Below are 21,333 nucleotides of genomic sequence, written 5' to 3'. Positions count from 1 at the left end.
GAACAATGCTCTACCTTCTCTTGGCTCTGCAACTTCAAACCCGATCACTTGTGCACTTGGCTCTGCTTGCTCTTGCACATGATCACACTTGTGTTGTTCTAGCTCCATGGCTTCTCCTCAGCACATTCACTAACTTCTTAGCTATGACTTTTCTTCACTTCGAGATTACGCTTAGCTTGGCTCTTTTTGGCTCTCAAGCTAATCACTCAGCAATCTAACTTCTCTTTTGACTCTGCCTTCTTTTATACTCACTTCATGCTCGGCTATGAAACCCTAATCTGCAAATTCAAAATTTGAATTCTCACCCCTACTTCTAGCTTGACTTCTCATTGCAGTAGTGTGTTGCTCTTGTCAAATGTAGCATTTTCATATAGGAATTGCGAGTGTCATGTGTCCTCAATGGCTTGCTCTTGTGGGGAAGAATCCAAATTTAAATTCTTCGGATTATTCCTCGATATGTTAACCCATAACCATTAAATTCAACGATGAGTGCACTTCTACCCACTCAGTGAGGTGGTAGTCATAGGTATCCTACTTCATGCTTTCCTTGTTGACTCAGTCAAACCATCCCATATGGTCATCAGTCGATCTGATTCCCTTTCCGCTCAACATCCTTCTGCATTCTGTCTTCACTTAGCATACTTTCATATAAGTGGATCTCCTTTCTAATTGCCTTTGTTGGGCCTGTACTTCATCTTTCTCTAATCACCCTTGTGAACTAGAGTCACACATCCTAGATCAATGTGCCTTGCCGGTTGTTGCTCCCTACCGGTTTTAGTTCTTTCTTGAGTCTTGACAGAAATGACAACATCTTTAATAATTGAGTCCACCGGTCAATTTTCAAGGTCCAAGTCAGTTATGCCAACACACATAACACCTTGTTCTTTGACAATCCCAATTAGTACGAAAAGATGATCTCTAGAACCACTAGATAGAAACACAAGAGTACCTTGTGCCTTGTCATCATGCTCACTATCCTCATCACTATCCACATCAAAAATCACCTCAATAAGCTATGCTATGCCTTATGCTTACCAAGACACCTATGCCCTAGATCCCAAGGTTCTTTACAAGAAAAAAAAAGTTCCTTCTTTACTCATTTCTTGATTGTTTTTCTACCTCGGGAGGCATGATCTTTGACTAACTAGGAGCCTCCATGTTTGATTTGTCATCTTATTTCAGATTCTTGAAGTTCTTGTGTGGTGAGAAGGTTAACTCCAAATCAAGAGCTAACCCAATGGCATCATCTAGTGTACAAGGCCTGTGAGCCTTGACCTAGCCTCTCAAGCTATCACTCAATCCCTCTACAAAGAGCGTTGTGATATGTCTTTGTGGCATGTCAAGGACCATAATTGAAATCATCTAAAACTCATTAATGTAAGTCTCCAAGGGTTCCACTTGCTTCAACTGAGCAAAGTCCCTATAATAAACCTCAATGTCCTTCCTGTTAAAACCTAAGTTACCGATTCGGGTTCTAGGATGAATTTGAGTTTGAGTTCGGGTTCGTGGGTTTGGGAAGTATTTTTCCCATTTGGGTTTGTGAGTGTATATATATATATATACACAAAAATATAAGAAAACTCACGGGCCCCCCCGGGTTCGCTGCAGGTCCAAATTTCGAACTATGGGTCTACCTCAATGGCGCAAATCCAGAAATGCACAAACCCAGACCCAAATCTAGGCGGCAAGGTCCAAACCCAGTAACTCAAGTTAAAACATGTAACCAACCTGTTGACAAGTTCCTCGTATGAATATATCAAACCATGAGCCTATGACACTAAACCATGGTGGCACCAATCAAATGCCACACCCTCCAAATGCATCATAGTAAATTGTATTGCCTTGTCCTCCTCCATAGGCTTAAGCGATAGGAATGTATCAAGTTTGTGCAACCAAGACCTAGCACTAACCTTCCCGCTACCATCAAAAGTGGGCAGAGAGACCTTAATTACAGCATCCTTGAATTCTTAGGCTGAGTGCCTTGCCTATTTGACCCTCTAGGTCTCCTTTCCTGTCTCTCCAAACAGAATCTAGCTTTATCCCTTTGCTGGCTCATAAAATGGTTTAAGTTTATTAGCTGCCTGACATCAGTCGGAAGTATTCTATACTCATCACATGCTACCTTTTAAATCATCAACAATGTGAGTTTCTTTGTCTCCCTCTTGCACCGCTTCTTCTTCTATTGGCCTTAGAAAGAACATAGGTCTAAGAGGCTGATCAAATCTGGTGTCCACTGTTCTAATAGCGTTAGAGGCTGTCCTAATATGTTCATACCTGGCAGTGGCATTACTTCGATCTCCATCCTGGTCTTGTGCGTGCGGTTGTTGGGCCCTTAGGTTTCTGATTGCAGCAAGAAGCTATTGTTGAGATTGCATGAACATTTGCATCATCTGCAGCTGTTGTTCTGCCATCTGTACCATAATGTCTTGAAAGTTCAATCGACCATTTCTACCACCATGTTGCTTGGATCATATAAGGGAATCTCTTTTTCAAACATTTCTGACTGTTGTTCAGCCTTACTCCTGGTGTAGTATCTATGTGATCCTGGCCCTCTAGAGTGCATAGAACCGATTCAATCTGACATACAAGTGACTCACTTTCACAAAGTGATCGAAAGTAACTTATATGTCAGATTGAATTGGTTCTAAAATGTCCATCTCGGTATTCATAGGTGATTTTAGCTGACCCATGGGAAAGCTGGGTGTGGAGCTATCATTATGAACCCCCGCACAAACTATAAAGATTAGGTAACAAGGTATTTCTTTTCTGCTAGACATTACTCAACTGGGACATTACAAACTATGGCACAATAGGCAGCCCTCCGTCTAAATAAAAGGATGTCAATTCTGCGTAGTGCAGGCCATGAGAACATGGTTTTTACAGCATCAAACAAAAAATTCATGTCAAAATAGCTAAATAACTTCTTGATAGAGAAAGCTGATATGACAAATTATGCACATAGGAACCAATCACTGGATACAGGTGATTTTAGATGAACCATGGGAAAGCTGGGTATGGAGTTATCATTATGAACCCCAGCACAAACTAGGAAGCTTAGGTTTGCATAATGCCTCCCCATTACCACTATCAATGCTATTAAGGCAAGTACAGATTATCAAGGAATTATATTGACAAGCAAACTACATTTGAACAAACTCAATTGTTCTGTTTATGCCAGTCTTACCATCTGTATCTTGAAAGGCAATACAACTCCTCAAAATGCCCTCTAAGGATCATTAGCAAAATCTTTTTCTATACAACTCAACTCAAGTTCGCAGGCCAAGAATCCAGGTTTCAAGAAAACCTAAAAGGTACCATGGTTCACTCACAAATTGAAAAAGTTTCCTACTCAAACCAGTGTCCATTTAAGTTGCAGTCTGTCCCATAAAATGGAATGTAAAAACAAAAGAATGACACCTTAAATCAATCCAGACAACTTTGGGAGAATAGATAGCCCATGTGCAAGGCATCCAAGTTATGTCCATTGTATACAAGGCAAGGGCTTGGCATATATTTTTCAATCGCATGTTGACTTATTTTAATCATTGGACTATAATATTCTCATAAGAGTCTTTTAGAAACATTTATATTCATTTGTTGTATTGGGGTGTCATATAGGCTTTAATTAATTTTTGGGGTCTAACTTCCACATACACCAAAGAGATAGAGAAGCTGTCAAAGTTTTATGATGATCCAAGTTGTTGAGGTCCCACTTATATTTAGGGTTCTGATAGATGTCCAGATGGAATGTTTGGGTTTGTTCACATTGGCAGGTGTCCCAGTTCATAAAGGAAACATGCATAGGTGTTGGTAAGGTGCAGAGTTATGTTCCAATAATATTTGGGTTTAAAATCTACAAAGTGCTAGATAAGCCATTATAGAGTAATGCTCAAATTGTGTTTGGTATTCTCAACTAAGATATGCTGCAATCAAGATTCAGAGCTATAAATGGGTTGGCTAGAAAGAATTTAAATGAACAGAAGACAGCTGTTTTTGTGACCCAAATTCAGTTTCAGGGACATTGATGTTGGAAACGGTACAAGTTAGGTATCAAAGCCTTTATCAATATCAAGAGTGTCATCAGAGAAAGAGTAGTGTTACAATCTTATTTTAAGTATAGAAATGCTGTGTGCATACTGCAACATGGTTTCTGAGATTGACTTTCAAGAAATCTGAATAGTGCTCAGGAAGATAGTTATCAAACTGTCAAAGAGAAGTGTAAATTCAATGATTTTGCTAAGTAATATAGGCAGCTTTTACACGTTGGCTGGAAAGGCAAAGATATAAGATGAAGCTTAGAATGGAAAAGGAGGTGATCTGAGGACATTACATGTCATCCTAGTGGAGAAAAAGTGTTTGCCACATACAGCACCGATGGTGAAAATCACCAAGTATCTATTATTTATATGCATGCAGCTAATAGATGACTTTCTTAGCAGAGGAGCCTCATATAAAAGGCAATGTAAACAGTATTGTATTTATGGCTCAGGATAGTGTGTGTTTAACTACTGGGGATGTGATCATACAGTAGTCTTGTGAAATGGGAGAGCAAGGGACAGGGGTTGGGAGCCAAAGTTCTCGCATTTGAATTTACACGCCTCTGCAGTGATGGGCATAGCTGGGATGCGGCAGAAGCAAATAGTATTGTCAATGGGTCAAGACAAGAATAATTGGATATGTTGTGCATCAAAAAGCCATATTTTAAGCCTATGTTGGAAAACAAAGCAATGGGATTGTTGTTAGATCCAGTTGACTTAACTCTTATCATGGTGCAAATAGGAACTCCTAGAAATCAACTTCAACTTTTTTATTTAAGGGTACACAGTAAGGAGATCCATAAGTTTGGTTGGACAAAATAGAAAAGTGACTCCCAATCAGCCCTTATATGTCCGGCATGGTCTCCAGATTGCTTCTATACTTCCACTGGATCAACTGACTGAAAAAATCATGATTTTGATATTTGTTATGACAGCTGAGAGCCCTTTTAATTTATCAAATTCAGTCTTTAAATCAGCCTGTCTTGCCCTTGCTTATATCAATCTCTTCGGACCTTCAAATAGGTTTGTACAAAGTTTTGAAGCAATGACAACTTGGCTGATTTTATCCAAGTTATTTTAGATCACTGGAACTTGACCATGAGTTTCAGGACTCAATAAATTATTCATTACAATGGAGTGTGCATATGTGAATAATATCCCATTGATGGGTGTGTGCCATGTTAAGACTTGTGTCATTTGCAAAAGGAGCACTGCTTGAGGTTAAGGTTTGCAAAGGTCTATCAGGACATTTTTTGCCACGTGACAAGTATTAAATCTGTATGAAAAGAATTGCAAGATAGTGAGGGCACATGCCCCATACTAGAAAAACAGATTTTTGCAATCATATTGAAGGGGCATGAGTTATTCTAAGAGATGATTTCAGAATAAAAGTTGTTGGTGGTATACAAAGGAGCGCCCCATGATCAGGTTTAAATATTTTTCAAATTTTAAGTAAATAAACTTTCTGAGCTTGAGAATGGCACCCACTGCCATACAGCAGGACTGTTTTTTGTTAAGAAAAAATTATCATTAAGAATGCAAGAGGAGAAATTGTCTTGTTTTTAGGTGTCATTTTACCTTAAAAAGGCATGGGCAGAAACAGCCTTTTTTATTCATAGACAGATCATTGCTCTCTATTCTTCTTCATTGCCTCATTTGCATAAAGGTGTGCACAAATTTGGTTTGGAAATGAAGGTTTTATATTACCTAAGCTCAATGGTTTAGGTAATGCTGCTAAAATCCCCAGGGTTTGAGCATATTATCAAGATGTTTTCATCAAATATTTAATTGTCACTTTCTTCAGAATTACATAAAGTTCAGTCATCAGTACAGCATGTTGTCAAGACATTTTATCAGCAGTACAGGATAGTGATTGTATTGAGATTTTAAAAAGCTTTTATCACTGAAATAGCCTTTTGCAGCAGGTGCAAACAGTGAAGTCTTTTGATTTTCTTTTGGAAGCAAAGTCCGATAGAAGTTGAGCATTGACTTCTGGCATGCTTGGATTATTAGATATAAAAGAAAGAAGATTATGGTCATCAGAAATCTGTCTCTACAACAGCAGCTGCCAACTATTAGTCATACACAGAAGATTTGCATCTGCAGTCTTCACAGATAAATTATTAAATAGAGATAGTTTTCCATGGGGTGGTATGCATGGACATAGACATGAGTAAACTTAAATCTCTCAAAAAAGTAAGCTCAAAGCATGCATTGTCACCTCATTAAGAGAGTTATAAGAGTGAGTCTGATTCATGTATTTCTGGTAGTGTTAACAGTTTCAGTTCATAAAGGAGTGATTCTAAGAAAGAAAGCATTACTGTTCAAGGGCTTGATGATGGTTGTTATAGGTTCACTAATTAAATTATAACAGCTAGAGGATCTATTGAATCTAAAGATGTAGAAAGGACTTAAAATAACATTGCACCAGCTTGTGGTGGTTTCCAAGGGTCTTAAGTCCAAAACACTGACACCTGTATAGGCAAACCTAGAGACATTTTGAATTTCTTTTTTAAATCACCTAAAAGAGATCAAGGCACTGTTAACCTTGAGACTGTAGTTGAGTGTGAAAGGAAACGAGATAAGATAAGATAAGACAATGATATTAATGTGCAACAAAAGACCAACAAAAGGTCTATGAGACTGGAGGATTACAACAATGAGGCTGACAGCAGCAGGAGCACACAAAGGTGTCCAAAAAAAAATACAAACGACAACATGAGAAAGCAAACAAAGAACCAGGGAGGAGGCCAAGAGAGAGACTAGGAGTCCTTTCTAGGCGAAAAGAAATCAGTCACTGAATGATATGCATGCCAATGAGTAAAGGCCCTGCTCTATCTGTGGCCACTCATAGAGGAGTGTCGCTGGTGCAAATAGCCGGTATGGGATCTGACGCATCTGGAATGTCTGGTAGATCTAGCAGAGCTAGAAGGTCTTTTCACACCACGCAAAGGAGATAATGATGTGGAAAAGGCAGTAATGAGCTGAGTAGACGAGTGCCAATGCGGAAGCAGTGACTGGATTGTGCTATCACGGAGCATAATGGCCTCTCAAAGATGAAGTGCAAAACAGTGCTGATCATAGTAGCTGAAAAAATCATAGAGAGAGAAGCACTCCCGAAACAGACAGAAAAATCTCCCTCTGATCTCATAATAAATAGGGCAATGGAAAATGAAGTGAGTCTCAGTCTCCACGTCACCCAAAGTACAAAGCCTGCAGAGAACTCAGAATACTATCTAAATCGCCCAGCAACAAAGGACTGTCATCATAAGTAAGCCCAAGGCAGGCGACCTACAGGAACACAGTCATCACGCAAGGAGATGACCTTCAGTGAGAGGACAGCGTTGATTAGATGAACAATATTTCAGAATGCTGTCAACAGATGACACGCTGTCAACAAGGAATGACTGATTAGTATGAAGACCTATTTGAATATTTTGAAGTATGTAAGGCTTTCTACAAGTACCTAGCATGGAAGGAAAGCATGACAATAGAACAAGGTAACTGGCTATTAGTTATAAAGGAGTATTAAAGTATGCATTGAAACCTGTCAAAGAAAGAGCCTTATCCAACGCCTCAACAAGGCCTAATACAAAGATAAGCTCTTTAATCATGCAAGTGGAAGCTGAAGCAAGAGAGTACAGCTGTACTGGCGATCTGGGGAGTTGTAACGACCACCAAGAGAGTAATGACAGCATCCTCTCAACTTGCAAGAATCTAGGACGACAACGCAGCTATTTGAGATTTTCTTGGAACATTTCCAAGTATCAAAGATGCATCTCTCGACTACTTTGTAATTGCATGCTACAGAGGAGTCTTTGAGAGAGAGAATTTAGGCCTCTGTTCAGAAGTGCAAGAGGGAGGTTGACCAAACAAACGAAAGGCAGGTATCTTAAATTATTTCCAACACATATCCTGCTGTTGCTGATGTTGTTAGTTATGCCAAAGGAAGCACCTAGTAAAGAAAGTGACTTGTATTTTATATAGAGAACTGATGTAATTAATTTGTTTTTTTCCTGAATTGTTGTAACTCAGATTTTTGAGAAAAAAGTAATGTAGACAGACTTGTATGCAACTGCAAAATTCCATTTTAAACAATAAAAATCCATTTTTTACCTTCTCATAAACTGTATCCTGTGCAGTCTTATGGAACGGTTGATTTTTTCCTATGATGAAATTCTTTACCCATGATTTTTTGTCTCATTCTCTCTCTATAAAGTAACACATATTTTGCAGGTCATTGCTTATGTTCATCAAACTTGTGTAAGTTTCAGCTGTGAAAAACCTTCCTCCTAATTGCTATTATGAAGTTATGAACTTAACCCTTTCTATGAAAAACTTATACAGAGATATGTTGAACTTTGAATTGTGTGTAGAGTGCTGGCCTTTATAATCACATTGTGAATGCTCAAGCAAGTACAAGCCATCAAGAATTCTGGTGTATCACCTTATTTTAAGTTTTTCTGTTCAGTTTTAGGCTTAGTTTTTATCCCTTCCCTTTCAACAGCAGTACAATTAATTTGTTTAGGTACTACATGAGGGAAACCAGCCCTCTCTGGAAATTCAATCTGATTTATAGGTCTCCACACCCTAGGACTGTTTCTATTGTGTCAGTTGGAAGAATAATTACCTCGCCAATGTTCTAAATGGTGCATTCCAATGTGACAAACAGAAGTGAACAAGAACTTAAAAGAAGACAAGCATTCTCTTATCACAGGAAACAAACATGGCAGTTTTTGCAGAGAACTACACATGGTTATACTTGAAAATCAATTTCTGGGAACATAAGATTTTGGATTGATACTAGGAAATCTGGATGTGGGTTTCTAATTATGAATTCTGACAGAACTGTAAGGCTTAGGTCTGCACGAGGCATGAACATGGCCATCATCAAGTTTTTCAGTTTTAAGTTCAATCTATCAAGGAATATCTTGCCTACCAAACCAATATTTGAACTGTAGTTACAAGACTCAGACTTGACAAGTTGATTTTAGACTCGGACTCAATGCAAACAAGACAAATTGAAAAACCCAAGAAATTCAGGGATTTTATAGGATTTAAAACTTGATTCATGCACCCTTCAATATAATAAAAGGCACAATAACCTCATCAAATAGAAGCTAGTTTGATCACATATACATCGATCAAATAACTATAAAAGCAAAATTTAGCTGAAGGAAATAAGAAATTTACATTTTGGATATTATAAATATTGTAAGATGTAACAAAACTAAAGGGATTATGAATTTCATGGCATCAAAACAAATATCAAAACTAAAATTATGGCTCGGAGGAGGTTGCATTACTCATCCCAACAACACAAGTCATGTACTGGCATCTCAGATACTTCCTGGGAACTAGATATGATGTAGTCATGATATTTGTGTTTATCTAAGTGACTAGTGTCTATATTCAAGTGAGGAATTTGATAATAAATTTTTCACGATTCATAAATGGCCTGTTACTTGCTCAGACTTATAGTCTGATGGCGTCTTAAGGGCAACACTCAAATGGAGTCGAAGGGTAGCACCCCCTGCGGAGGTCAAGGGGCAACACCTCTGGCAGGATCTGGGGCCAGTGACCCCAGCAGGGTTTGAAGGTAATCCCCTTAGCGAGTTCAATACCAAATGAAGACCTTTATGGTGCACACTATTTTCCTGCAAAGGAACAAACATGTAATTTCCTGTCAATCCTTGACAGTGATTGGATGTGAGCCCAATTTTTCTGGTTCTTTTATCTCTTGAATCCTTCAATTGGAAAATCCCCTTCTACACTTTGCACTTTCCTGCTAGGAATAAAATCTGTTTGAACTGCCATTAAATCTAGAGAGAAGATCAGACTTCTGATAGGTTTTATCACCAAGTCCCAAGCATGATATAGAACATCATGCTCCCAATGCTGTTATCAAGCAAAATGCTGTCTTCTTGCCACATGCACTTGAGAGAGATATGAGAAATATAATCTAAAGATCCTTGCGCTATTGATCACATAATAAAACTGAAAGGACCTTAAAAACATACTGTGTTTCAAGGCTCTTAAAATCCTATATAAAAAAGGATACCCTAAGACAGAAAAGTCAAAACTTGCCCCTTGAGCATTACTATTTTCTGTCTCTTGGGATTGCAAACATCCATTTGGCTTTATGGTTTTGGATATTTTGCTTATGAGTTTTAAAGCGGAAAGTTGTCTTCTTTAATTTGAAAGAATCTGTCACCTCAAAATCATCACAGAGAAATCATGGGATTTTATACCCCTCAAGTTAATAATTCCTTACCCTTTGTGATGAACTCTTTTTCTAGGAAGTTTTTAAAATAAATATGTGTGTACCCTGGGAGCACATCAACATGTAAACTAAAATATAATCCACATTGATCAAGGAACATTGATTTTGAATTAAAGGGCTTATGATGGGCATACAAGCAATCAGGACGTACAAAACATAAAAATACTTTGTAGATGTCATGTCAAACCATCAATGCCAGATTTGTAGAGTGAGCTTGGTTACAAGTCTTTGTCAAGATTGCAAAAAAGGTTACTAGCAATGACCAAGAGTTGTAACATTGATTAGTAACTACACAAACAGTTAGCCATTAAGAAACAGAAGCTTGAAAATAAAGAATGAGCCTATCTTGCCAGGAACAGAATGGTCAGGGAACCATTCAATTCTGAAAGCCTTCATAAAGGGAAATGGCCTTTTCTTGACATTTCTAGCTGGGGATAAATCCTAGTGTCAAAATTCAGATCTATCTAGCCAGATCCAGATAATTGGGGCAGTTAGATTAGTCCAATTTGATATAGATTTTTCAGTACTCCATGGGATGCGTCCCCTATGCTTTTAGGCTCGTACCGTCCCGAGGACAAAACGGAGATGTGGGGACGGATTTTTGCCGTCCGCAAAGCTGTCCCCTTTTTGCCAAATTTGGAAACGTCCTTGAAATGGTAAAAAAATTGGGTGGGAAACTTGGGGACGGCCAGCAGTATCAGGGACGGCTTTGTCATCCCCTAGCCATCCCCTTTTTCCCAGCTAGTCAGGTAAAGGCAAAACAGTAAATTTTGCTTTATGTGCAAGTCTGTAGTTGTAATAAACAGTTTTTCATAACAAAATAAGACAATCAATAAAGAGTTTTTACCCAATAAATTATTGAACAAATAACTAAATCCGTTTCCATGGAACATTGACTGCTTTTTAACTACCAACGAATTAATTACAATAACGATTAGCTAAAAATAACTGTATCTATGATCAATTGAATAACTATAATAATGATTAACTGAAATAACTGTAACAATGATCAAATGTGATAACTGGAATAACAATTAACTGAATTAACTGTAACAATGATCAACTGAAATAACTATAATAACGATTAACACTATCTTTCATACAAGTAAAGTAAATGCTTAACATGAAAAGAAGGAAAATATACAAGTAATATCTGGTGAGTCTTTAGTTGGTTGTGCAAGTCTCGACTTTCGGTAAGAGGAGAAGCATTGACTTAGGCTTGACCTCCCAACCTCAGACCATACTTATCCCCACACAATTTATTGAATTAAAAAGGCCCTCCCTACCCCGAGATTGGGCTTGGGATACTTTTAGTCTAGTCACCTAAGCATTCTAGTGTTTAGAATGTCTGCACAGTTATGGACGGACATGTCTGAATAACTGGCACACTGACATCAAGTGATCTTAGATGGCAAACGTGCCTTTAAATGACCTTTGCCAAAGTTTTTCTAATGGGTTCAATGACCTGATCACCACCGCTCAACTTGACAACAAGGGAACAACATTAGGGACAAGCATGAGCTAATAAATAAAATTATTTTAGATTTATTGTATCATATCTGATTTCACTTCCATGTCATTGTAGATTTCATCTCACCTCTTCACTTTTTTCATGGCTATACAACCGGTGAGTCCTAGGTGCTCGGAATCTCAAAGCAATTCGGCTCTGTCCGTTGATTCTAAATTGATTCATGAATAATATATATTCCAACTTATCACAATCTATGATTTGAAAAATGTGTTCTTAAGATTGCAGAAAATATCATTTGAATTCCAATAGCATATTAAGTCATGATTTCATAACATGGTTGCTTGGCTTTTATTTGCCATAGACAACTCTTATTAAGCAAGATAATTTGCAACATGACATAAGTTGTAGCTTACCGCTATATAAATCGAAATGCTGTAGCAAATTGGTAAGAAATTATATTGCAATGTTTGGTTTTAGGTTAATCACATAACCTAATATAATCTGAAAGAAGAATGGAGTCTTGCTGAATGTTCAACAACCCGCCTTGAACGCATGTTTCCAATATGAATGTTGCTCACGATTTTGCAGAACTTCTAAATAACCCGAAATCATGGTTGGAAAAACAATGCAAAGGTTACTAATTGACAGAGCTATCAGGTGCCATGATAGACGTGGTTGGTATTATGGAGAAGTTGGGTGCTTGAGAATGTGAGTCGGGTGCATGAAAAATATGGAAGTTGGGTGCATGAAAAAATGTGTATATCTTCTGCCTCTCTTGACTTCTAAAAATAGAGGAGACAAAATGTCTCTTTGGCTTCCAAGAAGCCGTAACATAAAAGAAATGTCTTGGCTCTTGGTTGCCAAACAAATGTGCCAAGTGTTCAATCGGTTTCAAGCAAGAAAAAGAATAAAAGATGGAAGAAGATTTGAAGGTTATAAATCGAAAAATAATTATGGTTTGTATCTATCTATATGAACATAGATATATTTGTGAGGTAGCATCATTTTATTGTAAAGAAAATAATAGTATGGTGTCACTTAATTCTTATATCTATGTGTATCTACATAGGTATTAATTATAATTATGTAATGGAAAGGTCAATCAAAATCTTTTGAGGTACGTATTATATTTTAATTAAATTAATTTACGTTTTAAATTGTTTATTTAATAGCTCATGCGGGTCCTTCAATTGTATCCTGAAGTTGAAGTCGCTAGATCCTTACCAAGGCAATTTAAGGTCATACCTGTCAACCTAATGACTGGACTAAGCTAGTGTCCCATTCCAAAGATCTCGTTTAGCAATGTTTCCCCCTTTCATCTTCTCCTGCAATCGCTCATGCAATACCTTCACGATAATAACAAGTTTCATAATAATTTTCATATAAACATTTTAAAGAATTTAATTATTAAGCATAATTCCATAATTAAGCAACTGCTAAACATCACATGACAAATAATGGATAATGACCATCTTTATTTACAGTTAATACAACGTATATAAATAACTACCTACTTCACATGATTATGAAAGAAAAATCCGTTCAATCTAACAGCTATGAGAAAATTTAAAATCTATGTCAAAATTTGGGATGCAACAGTAGTTGTCTTGAAGACATAACAAAATTGTGCAAACCATATTTGTCCATTAAAACACGAACTCTTCTACTCATTTTAAGATATGATGTACTTGCTAAGAGGGAAAAAAACATAGAGCAACAGTAGTAGTAGCAGTGAGGAAAGATTGCATTTAGTATTTCTATTTACTACTTACTATTATAGTTGCAATTCTCTTTGTTCCATTCTAATTTCATGCATAATCCTTGGAGACTTTAGGCATTTTGATTTTACTACGTATGTATGTGATATGTTATAATGGAGGTACTTAGTATTTGTCATTTGATTATTTTCCATATATTGATCTTCTAAAAAGTCTATGGTGAATCGTTTATCAATGTTATGATATGCATACTTGAATTTTGTCTCTCTCCCCTATGTTTTTAATCGCCACCCCCTAAGGTCCCGTCCCCTAAATTTTGGCTTTGACCCATCCCCATACCGAAAACACGTCCCCGTCCCCTAAAACATCCCCGTCCCGGAAACTCCGTGGAGCATTGAGATTTTTCAATTAGTAGAGAAATATTACCATTTTTATCAAGTCCACATTTTTTAAAGTGTTTGACCTCCCAAACACATCAAATTTTTCAAATGTGGTAACTATCAAATAAACAACTATTCATATAAACAAAAACAATAAATCGCAGCAGTTTTGTGCACTAATAATAACAATTTCAGTATCTGGCCAAGATTATTCCACATTTGACGTGTCACTCTGAACTCTCCATCCATATGGACTTCTGTGCAACTAGTCTATTCTTCGTGTTTTACTTATGGCAAAATTTCACTATATATTTTATATTAAAACCAAAGAATTTGACCACTTAAAATTTTAAAACCCTAAAGATGTCCATATGAAAGTTGATATCTGTTTAACCAAAAAAAAGTCATCACAATACTTCAAATGTTCAAGTTATGCATTCTATCAAAAAACTAGCACCCATGGTTGGAGGACCTTGCCACCTCTAAGGACATGTGGATGTGGCTTTTCAATTTTGCAGTCAACATGGTAAATGTATCCTTATATTTGGGCAACCAGCAATTGATTTGCACATGTTTACCCTTTATAGACTACAACAACTCCATGATCAAAATGTGTTATTGAAATTGGAGGAAAATACAAAGTCTTAGAAAAAAAAAGGTGAAATCCTTTACTAGAATCACAGAAGAACGAATGCAGGATCCAAAAGATCTTGTGCAACAAATCATTGTTGAAATTTGAGGCTGTTTCACAAGGCAGAGACATTGAGGGGAATTGGTAAAGGGCGATAATTTTTCAAGCAAAGGAGGATACCACTAACCAAACAAACGATATCATTCTTAATGGTCAATCTAGATCATAGTTCCTGGCTCTCCAAGACTCTCTGAGTTCTAGCGAGTTCCAAGTCGAGTGCCCTTGGCCAAGTCCCAGGGTCCCAAGACTCTCCAAAAACTTGTCCTAGGCAATACTCCCCAAAAGCCTAGTTTTGTCGAGTTTTGTCAAGTTCTTGCCAACTCTAGAGTCGGGTCAGCCTTGTCGAGTCCATGCCAAATCCAAGACTAGAAACTATAATCTAGATCATAAATCCATCAATATAACTTGAATGAATATTAGATTCGCAAGTTTTCTAGCTGTTTTTGCCTGCTTTGAGCATTTTAGGGCATCGGAGTTGCTCACGAACTATTTGGAATTTGGAAAAATCAATTGTAGATTTTGACAGTGTTTTAATTTGGTCTTTGGTGGTTGCTAAAACTCAATAAAACTATGTTGTTGAATTGACAATAACTTGGAAAATAAAACTTATGATAACTTGGCAAATAAACATTTGAAAATATATAATTTTTTTAAAATATATTCAAAACACAAATATTATTGAATTTGTACAACATATCACCAATATTCATCCTCTATAAATCAAAATTGAGTTTCAATACGTATCATAGCCAAAAAACAAGTTCAACCTGCAAACAAGTTACAATGTCACTTCCATTAGCAATTGCATGAGCAAAATTTACCTCAACTAAAAAGATTTTTGGCAAGTTGTGTAATAATTTGTCTAAGTCAGCACACTTGAGAGTTATATTCCAATTCCATGACCCCATCATTATAATCAAGTTTCTTATGTGACAAGACTACCAATAACAAGAGGAGGTCTGAGAGTGGAGACCCTAAAGGGATTGAGTGAAAGCACCCATCATGGAGCTTTGGGGGCAACACCCTCAACAAGGTCTAGAGGCAGCGCCCCCAATGAGGTTGAGGAGCAATGCCCTTCACAAGGTCTGCTGCAATAAAAGGTGGGGTAAAGGAGTAGATACCCAACACCAGGCCCAAATTAAGGCCTTTGAAACCATTGAAACCACACAAACCTTCATGGTGGATGCTGCCTTCATAATCTTATCAGTTACTAGTGAAAATGGGTATTTGTTACTTTTTTGTTTAAAAGATTACTTTTCCTTTTCTTTTTTTTCATTGGATGGCCCTTGGGTCCCTATAGGTTTGCATGCCCTAGATTGCCAATTGCATGCCAAGAGTGTAAAAATTATAGAAGGTTTCTAACATTAGCTGAAAAATGGATGTATAGCTTCATCAAGGCAAAAGTTTTCCATAAAAAACTGTTAACTATCAACAAATTTTGACTAAAAATCACCACAAATTTTGTAAAATATCATTCATAACTCACCAAGGTTTTTGATGTGTAAGTTTTGTGAGTACTCTGCAAGTCCTATCATTATGGAGTCAAATGGAGGTTTGATTCTTCTATCCAAGCCCAAGAGTGGAATGAATGACTGGGCTCTCTTGGCCCTAGAAGCCAGCTATATAACCATTACTAGGGTGTCCTGCTTAGATAACCTCCTCTTACACCCCAAGCCCTTCCACAAGATGGATTTCAGATAGTCAAGCATATTTTATATTTTATCATATGAATACACACATATGAGATATATATATATATAGACACACACACACATGTATATATATACATACATACATACATATACCACAAATGATTTGTGAGAATGTAGAGTGCTGAGAAGGGCAGATGTGAATATGAATATAACAAACTGCTATATCGACCTAATCCTAAGCTTAATCCCTTTGGTGTATTTGTTGTTTGGACTTCTATAAGTCGATCTTGATTGTTTTTCTTTTTTTAATGCTTTTTGTGTTCTTTGTTGGCTTCTTGATTGACCTCCTCCTGTATGATTGTATTTATTTTTTGGCTGACTGATTCGGTGCCCCTTTTATGCTCTGGAATTACTTCCTAATATATCTTGGTGAGTACTTAAACAGAGGTGCCTCTGGAAAGTGATTGTCCTTTCAATAGGGACATGTCTTTTCAAATGATCTTTCTTTTCATAACAGAAAGCATTAACCTTAATTGCATTTTACATTAGCAGTCGGCTCTCAATTTATTTGTTTGTGCTCGTGATTACTTCTCATAGCTGATTGCAATTATTATTTTGGAGTAGGCACATGACAGTTCTTCAATCCAAATTGTGAGTAACAAAACACCTAATTTTCAAATGAGATCAAAAGTATAGAACCTTCATCAACTCCCATTAAGCATTCATGGAAACAAACAATGGTCGCCATTGTTTTCAATTGGTACCTACAAATAAATTGTTGTGCACGTTCTCATAACCTAGACCCTTGTACCTTTTTGGAGCACCATTTATTGTTTTAACCATATCTTGCTAGTCCAATGCTCAAGCAATATTAATAATCAAACTATTTAAATAGACATCTCACAACAACTTGATCAATAATCCCTCTCGCTTCATATTAAACATGCCCTCTTTGATAGTTTTCTTGTTCTCTCACATTCGCAAGCTCTTTTTTGTTCATACCCAATAACAAATGCCAAATGACTTTTTTACTACAAAATTATGGAGAACACTATGAAATGGAAAAGCAAGTAGCCTCCATGACAGCCATTTTCTTCTTAAAGAGTGTTATGTTAAAGATACCTTTTGCATATGCTTACTCCCACTCAATAGGTTTTGTTGTTTCTATAGGTTGGCATAAATACACCATTCTTTCTTGGGAAGACTTTTCTTTCCAGTCTAAGAATGACATACAAATGGACTTTCAACAAACTGTGAATTTGTATACCTCTAATCACATTCGCTATGCATCTAGACATGTGTCCCACCACTCGAGATTTGTCATATAATTTCTAGAATCCAAACTGACAAAACTCAAACAGTTTATAAATCAATAGTTTGCATCTGATAAATTAGATATCTTTTATACTAAAATTTGATATACATAATGTTCAATATTTTAAATTTAAATTTTTTTAATGAAACACTTTGAATTATGAGTCATATTTTTTATTTTTATTTCTTGGTATATCCTAGCGACGCATCATTTCAATTTCATTCAAACCAGCTTCACGTACTACATAAAAAACAATATTTTCATTCATAACCATAACTTGATCAAAAAATTGTCAACAAGACATTTCAATTCCATTTCAAGTCCAGACTCGCTTTCCATTGAGTTTGTTTCATGAATCCAAATTTTCACCAACAGCAGGTAAATGGTTAACATCATTACTTTGAAATGTGGTCAAGTGTAATCAAATCAAACACTCAAAGCAACGTAAAATATTAAAATGAAAAAAAAATGTTCGTAGTAGTTGATTATGTCAAATTTTAGAACCAGAAATATTTGAAAGCAACAAATGAAGAACAAAAACTCAAATAACAGATAACACAGAGAAATTATCCTGAGAAAAACACTCCTCTACCAGGGAAGTAACCCAGCCCACAAAATTGGTGATGTCTTTATTCCAGTTCAATGTCAAATACAAAGTCTTTCTCCTTATTGACATCACAGCTAGGCAATCAATAGGCTTGAGTTCAAATTTACTAAGATTAAGACAAATCTGTTGAATGATCATACATTGATCGAACACCAAGAATAATAACTGAGATATCAAGGTAGCGAGAATCACACAAAACAGAACTATGTGATTATATGGTTCACTCACAGAGCAGATAAGTAAATTTCTGTTACAACATCAACACACAAAATGCAAAATCTCTGCAATAACAATCAGAATGATCTCCAACAGTTCTGATAAAAACTTTTACCTCCGAAAAGAGAATAGAATTGTGTCTCGTACAGAATGAATAATCACCGACAACAATAAGTTTGTCTTTACAACCTCCTCCTAATTGCTGGGAAAAAATGTTGTAAGTGACACAAGACAATGTGTAGAATGTAAAAGGTGGCATTTCAAATTCAAAAAAAGGCACAAGATAATAACTCATGTCGCTGCATAAGGCACCTTAATAAAGAGCCACCAATGAAGAAAGCACCGACAATGCCACAGATGCCAATAAGACCTACGTGGCAAGATAAACTGCCAGATAATGCGATGAAGGCTCCGCCATGAAGTAACAATATCACAAATAATATAAACAAACATAAATAAGGGAAGATGAAGAAGTTTCCTCAACATATGAAATCCTTTCATAATATGAGGCCACGAATCCCAACAAGAGTAGCACAAGTTGAACAACAGAAATTCAACACTCCCTCTTGGAGAAATCTTCAGAGGGTCATCATATGACAAGAGCACAAAGCTGCAACCAAAATTAATGTCAACAAAAATCTCATCATAGATTTTCCTCAATAAACCTGTTATCCCAGAATAATATTAACCTAGCAACTCCTAGAGGGTGAATAAGAAAAACAGAAAAATAAAGTCAAGGAGTCACACCCATGACTTCCACCATGGTTAATTCCAAAAGGTGGATCCACCATAGCTACTCCCAGAGGGTGGAGCAAGGGATTTCACATTGAACTTTTCCCACAAAGAACTACTCATTACTCCTAACAAGAGAGAGAGAGATCTTCATAGGGTCATCACATGAAAAGAGCGCAATTTGCCACAAAAAGCTCATCATAGATTTTCCTCAATAAAAGCAGCTCAATTAGTGGTGTAGAGTTTATATCTCTTCTTCTCCTCCGTAGCATTCTCTTCCCAACCAGAAACAAGGGAGGCGTGATGTCCCATTTGTGGCAAGCTGTCTGTTACTAACAAGTATCTTGCACAGGGAGTTGTGTAAATTGCAATAAGGTCTGCATGGAAATAATTATCTTGTGGTTATAGATAATCAAGACTGTAATGGGAGGAGATTTTGAATGCCTTTCATAGTGACGCTTGGGATTAAATGGCCACTGCAGTCAACGAACGAATGAGAGATTTATGTTTTGAGAACAGGGAGGTCTCTACTTCATGCTGGCGAGTCTATCTGGTTCATAATGAACTTTTGAATTCAATGTAACAACTAATTTACTTCTGGTTTCTTAGGTTGTGGCAGGATTGACATAATTTTGGATCAGTTTTTTTAACTGAACCTAACCTAATCACATATTGAATGGTATTCTCTACTTCTCACCTGACTGATACCAATGCAATGATATCATCTTCAGAAAACAATGACTACACGTTTTCTTTAATTAAGCCTTTTAAGAAACGAAATTGGTATTTTCTATTTCACGAAGACAATTACTACATATTTCGTCATCACAAGACGATGACTACATGACTGGTATTTTCTACTTTTCACTTCCAAGCCCTGTTGGCCATGCTTTTCAAACTATGGTTCTTGGCTGAATGCCATCCGATTTTGATAGAGCATTGTTTTTACAAGGAAGGTGCGATATGCATAAAAGACCATGAGGTATACTCAAATATAGCCCGTCATCAGAAGTGAAAAGAAAAATAAAGAAGGTAGTCCAAAGAGTTCGCTTGCCAGGGTAATGAAGAAACTAAAGCGGAATACAGGTTTAATTTTTTAATATCCATCACTGTACTAGGGCAGCATATAGATCTGAAATCCAACAAATTGAATAAGAAATGCTTGCATTTATGCTTTCATACACTTTAATCTGTCATTAGGCTGGGCAAAACAACATATCATATTTGCCCTCCCAAACAAATATACCAAGGCCAGAAGAAAAACTAAGGCTAAGATCATATGTACCCTGCTCACTGCCAATGGCAGCCCAAGAAACAAATTCAGAAAAAGAAAATGGGAGCTCAAAACTTACATGTTCAAATAATAGACCTCCCAACTGGACACCAACTCTGACGGTTTAAGCCCAAAGTTTATGCAGAAAGTAAGACCTGTTTCACATTGTAAATCCCATTTCATTATTCTACGGATGATGAAAAAAGATACGAGATAACAAATGCTACTTCTATTACAGCTAATCGTTAATGACGATTCACGCACATTTCTGTAATGTATCTTCCTCGTCCTCCAGCGTAAAGCCGTTTTGAGTAAATTCTGTTTTAATCTGCAGATCCATCACTTCGTCACTGAAAAAGAATCTGAAAACAAAATGGGGCTTACTCTCTTCCTCGCTTAATGCACCCTACAGATGGGTTTGCGCAAATGTGAGAAAATAAGCGCGGGAAATCAAACTATTGATATGAATGCATGGCCAAAGTCTGATGTTTTCGCAGGGTCAGACTTTTGTGTAAAATGTATTTTTGGAAGACTCTACTTTTCACTGGATTATAGATTTTCTCCAAAATAAGTTCGGAAAAATACATCGATACATCATTTAGGCTTTTATAAGATGATAAAGAAGCTATAATACTAAACGCTAGACAAGGAAATTTAGATGGATACATTTAACTTTGAATGATAATTAAAAGAGGAGCAATTGAGATTTATTTAATTGTTTATTTATTGAAGTTGTCTTAGGTTAGTTAGTACTATTGTATTTTTTGATGAATAGTCATTGTCTATTTATAATTAATATACTAAAATTACAATTCACAAAAAGGGTTAGGGGATACAAGATCACCATACACTATTTATCAAAAAAAATATATAAAGCAACTTCAAGCGGCTAAAGTAGTGCCTACCTTATAAGGGTGGTGGCTCGTCACGATCATGAAAACTCCAATCATCTTTGGGA

At 36.6% G+C, this 21,333-nt stretch overlaps 1 protein-coding gene across 1 annotated transcript in view; it reads right to left on the bottom strand.

The window, feature by feature from the left end:
• The window catches only part of POLA2 (DNA polymerase alpha 2), a 42,698-nt gene extending 21,732 nt beyond the window's left edge, over positions 1-20,966 (bottom strand). The window contains exons 1-2 of the mRNA XM_089832154.1: positions 20,640-20,966; positions 20,455-20,530 (exon numbers count right to left, since the gene is read on the bottom strand). Of these exons, the coding sequence (XP_089688280.1) occupies positions 20,455-20,530; positions 20,640-20,715 (152 nt within the window). The 5' untranslated portion in view covers positions 20,716-20,966. The remainder of the gene's footprint in view (positions 1-20,454; positions 20,531-20,639) is intronic.
• Between the last annotated feature and the right edge of the window lie 367 nt (positions 20,967-21,333).

This window comes from Cupressus sempervirens, chromosome 5 (genome assembly GCF_028749045.1).
Source record: "Cupressus sempervirens isolate cs-2001-9-10 chromosome 5, ASM2874904v1, whole genome shotgun sequence".
NCBI classification, from domain to species: Eukaryota; Viridiplantae; Streptophyta; class Pinopsida; order Cupressales; family Cupressaceae; genus Cupressus; species Cupressus sempervirens.
This window is presented reverse-complemented; position numbering and strand designations above follow the sequence as displayed.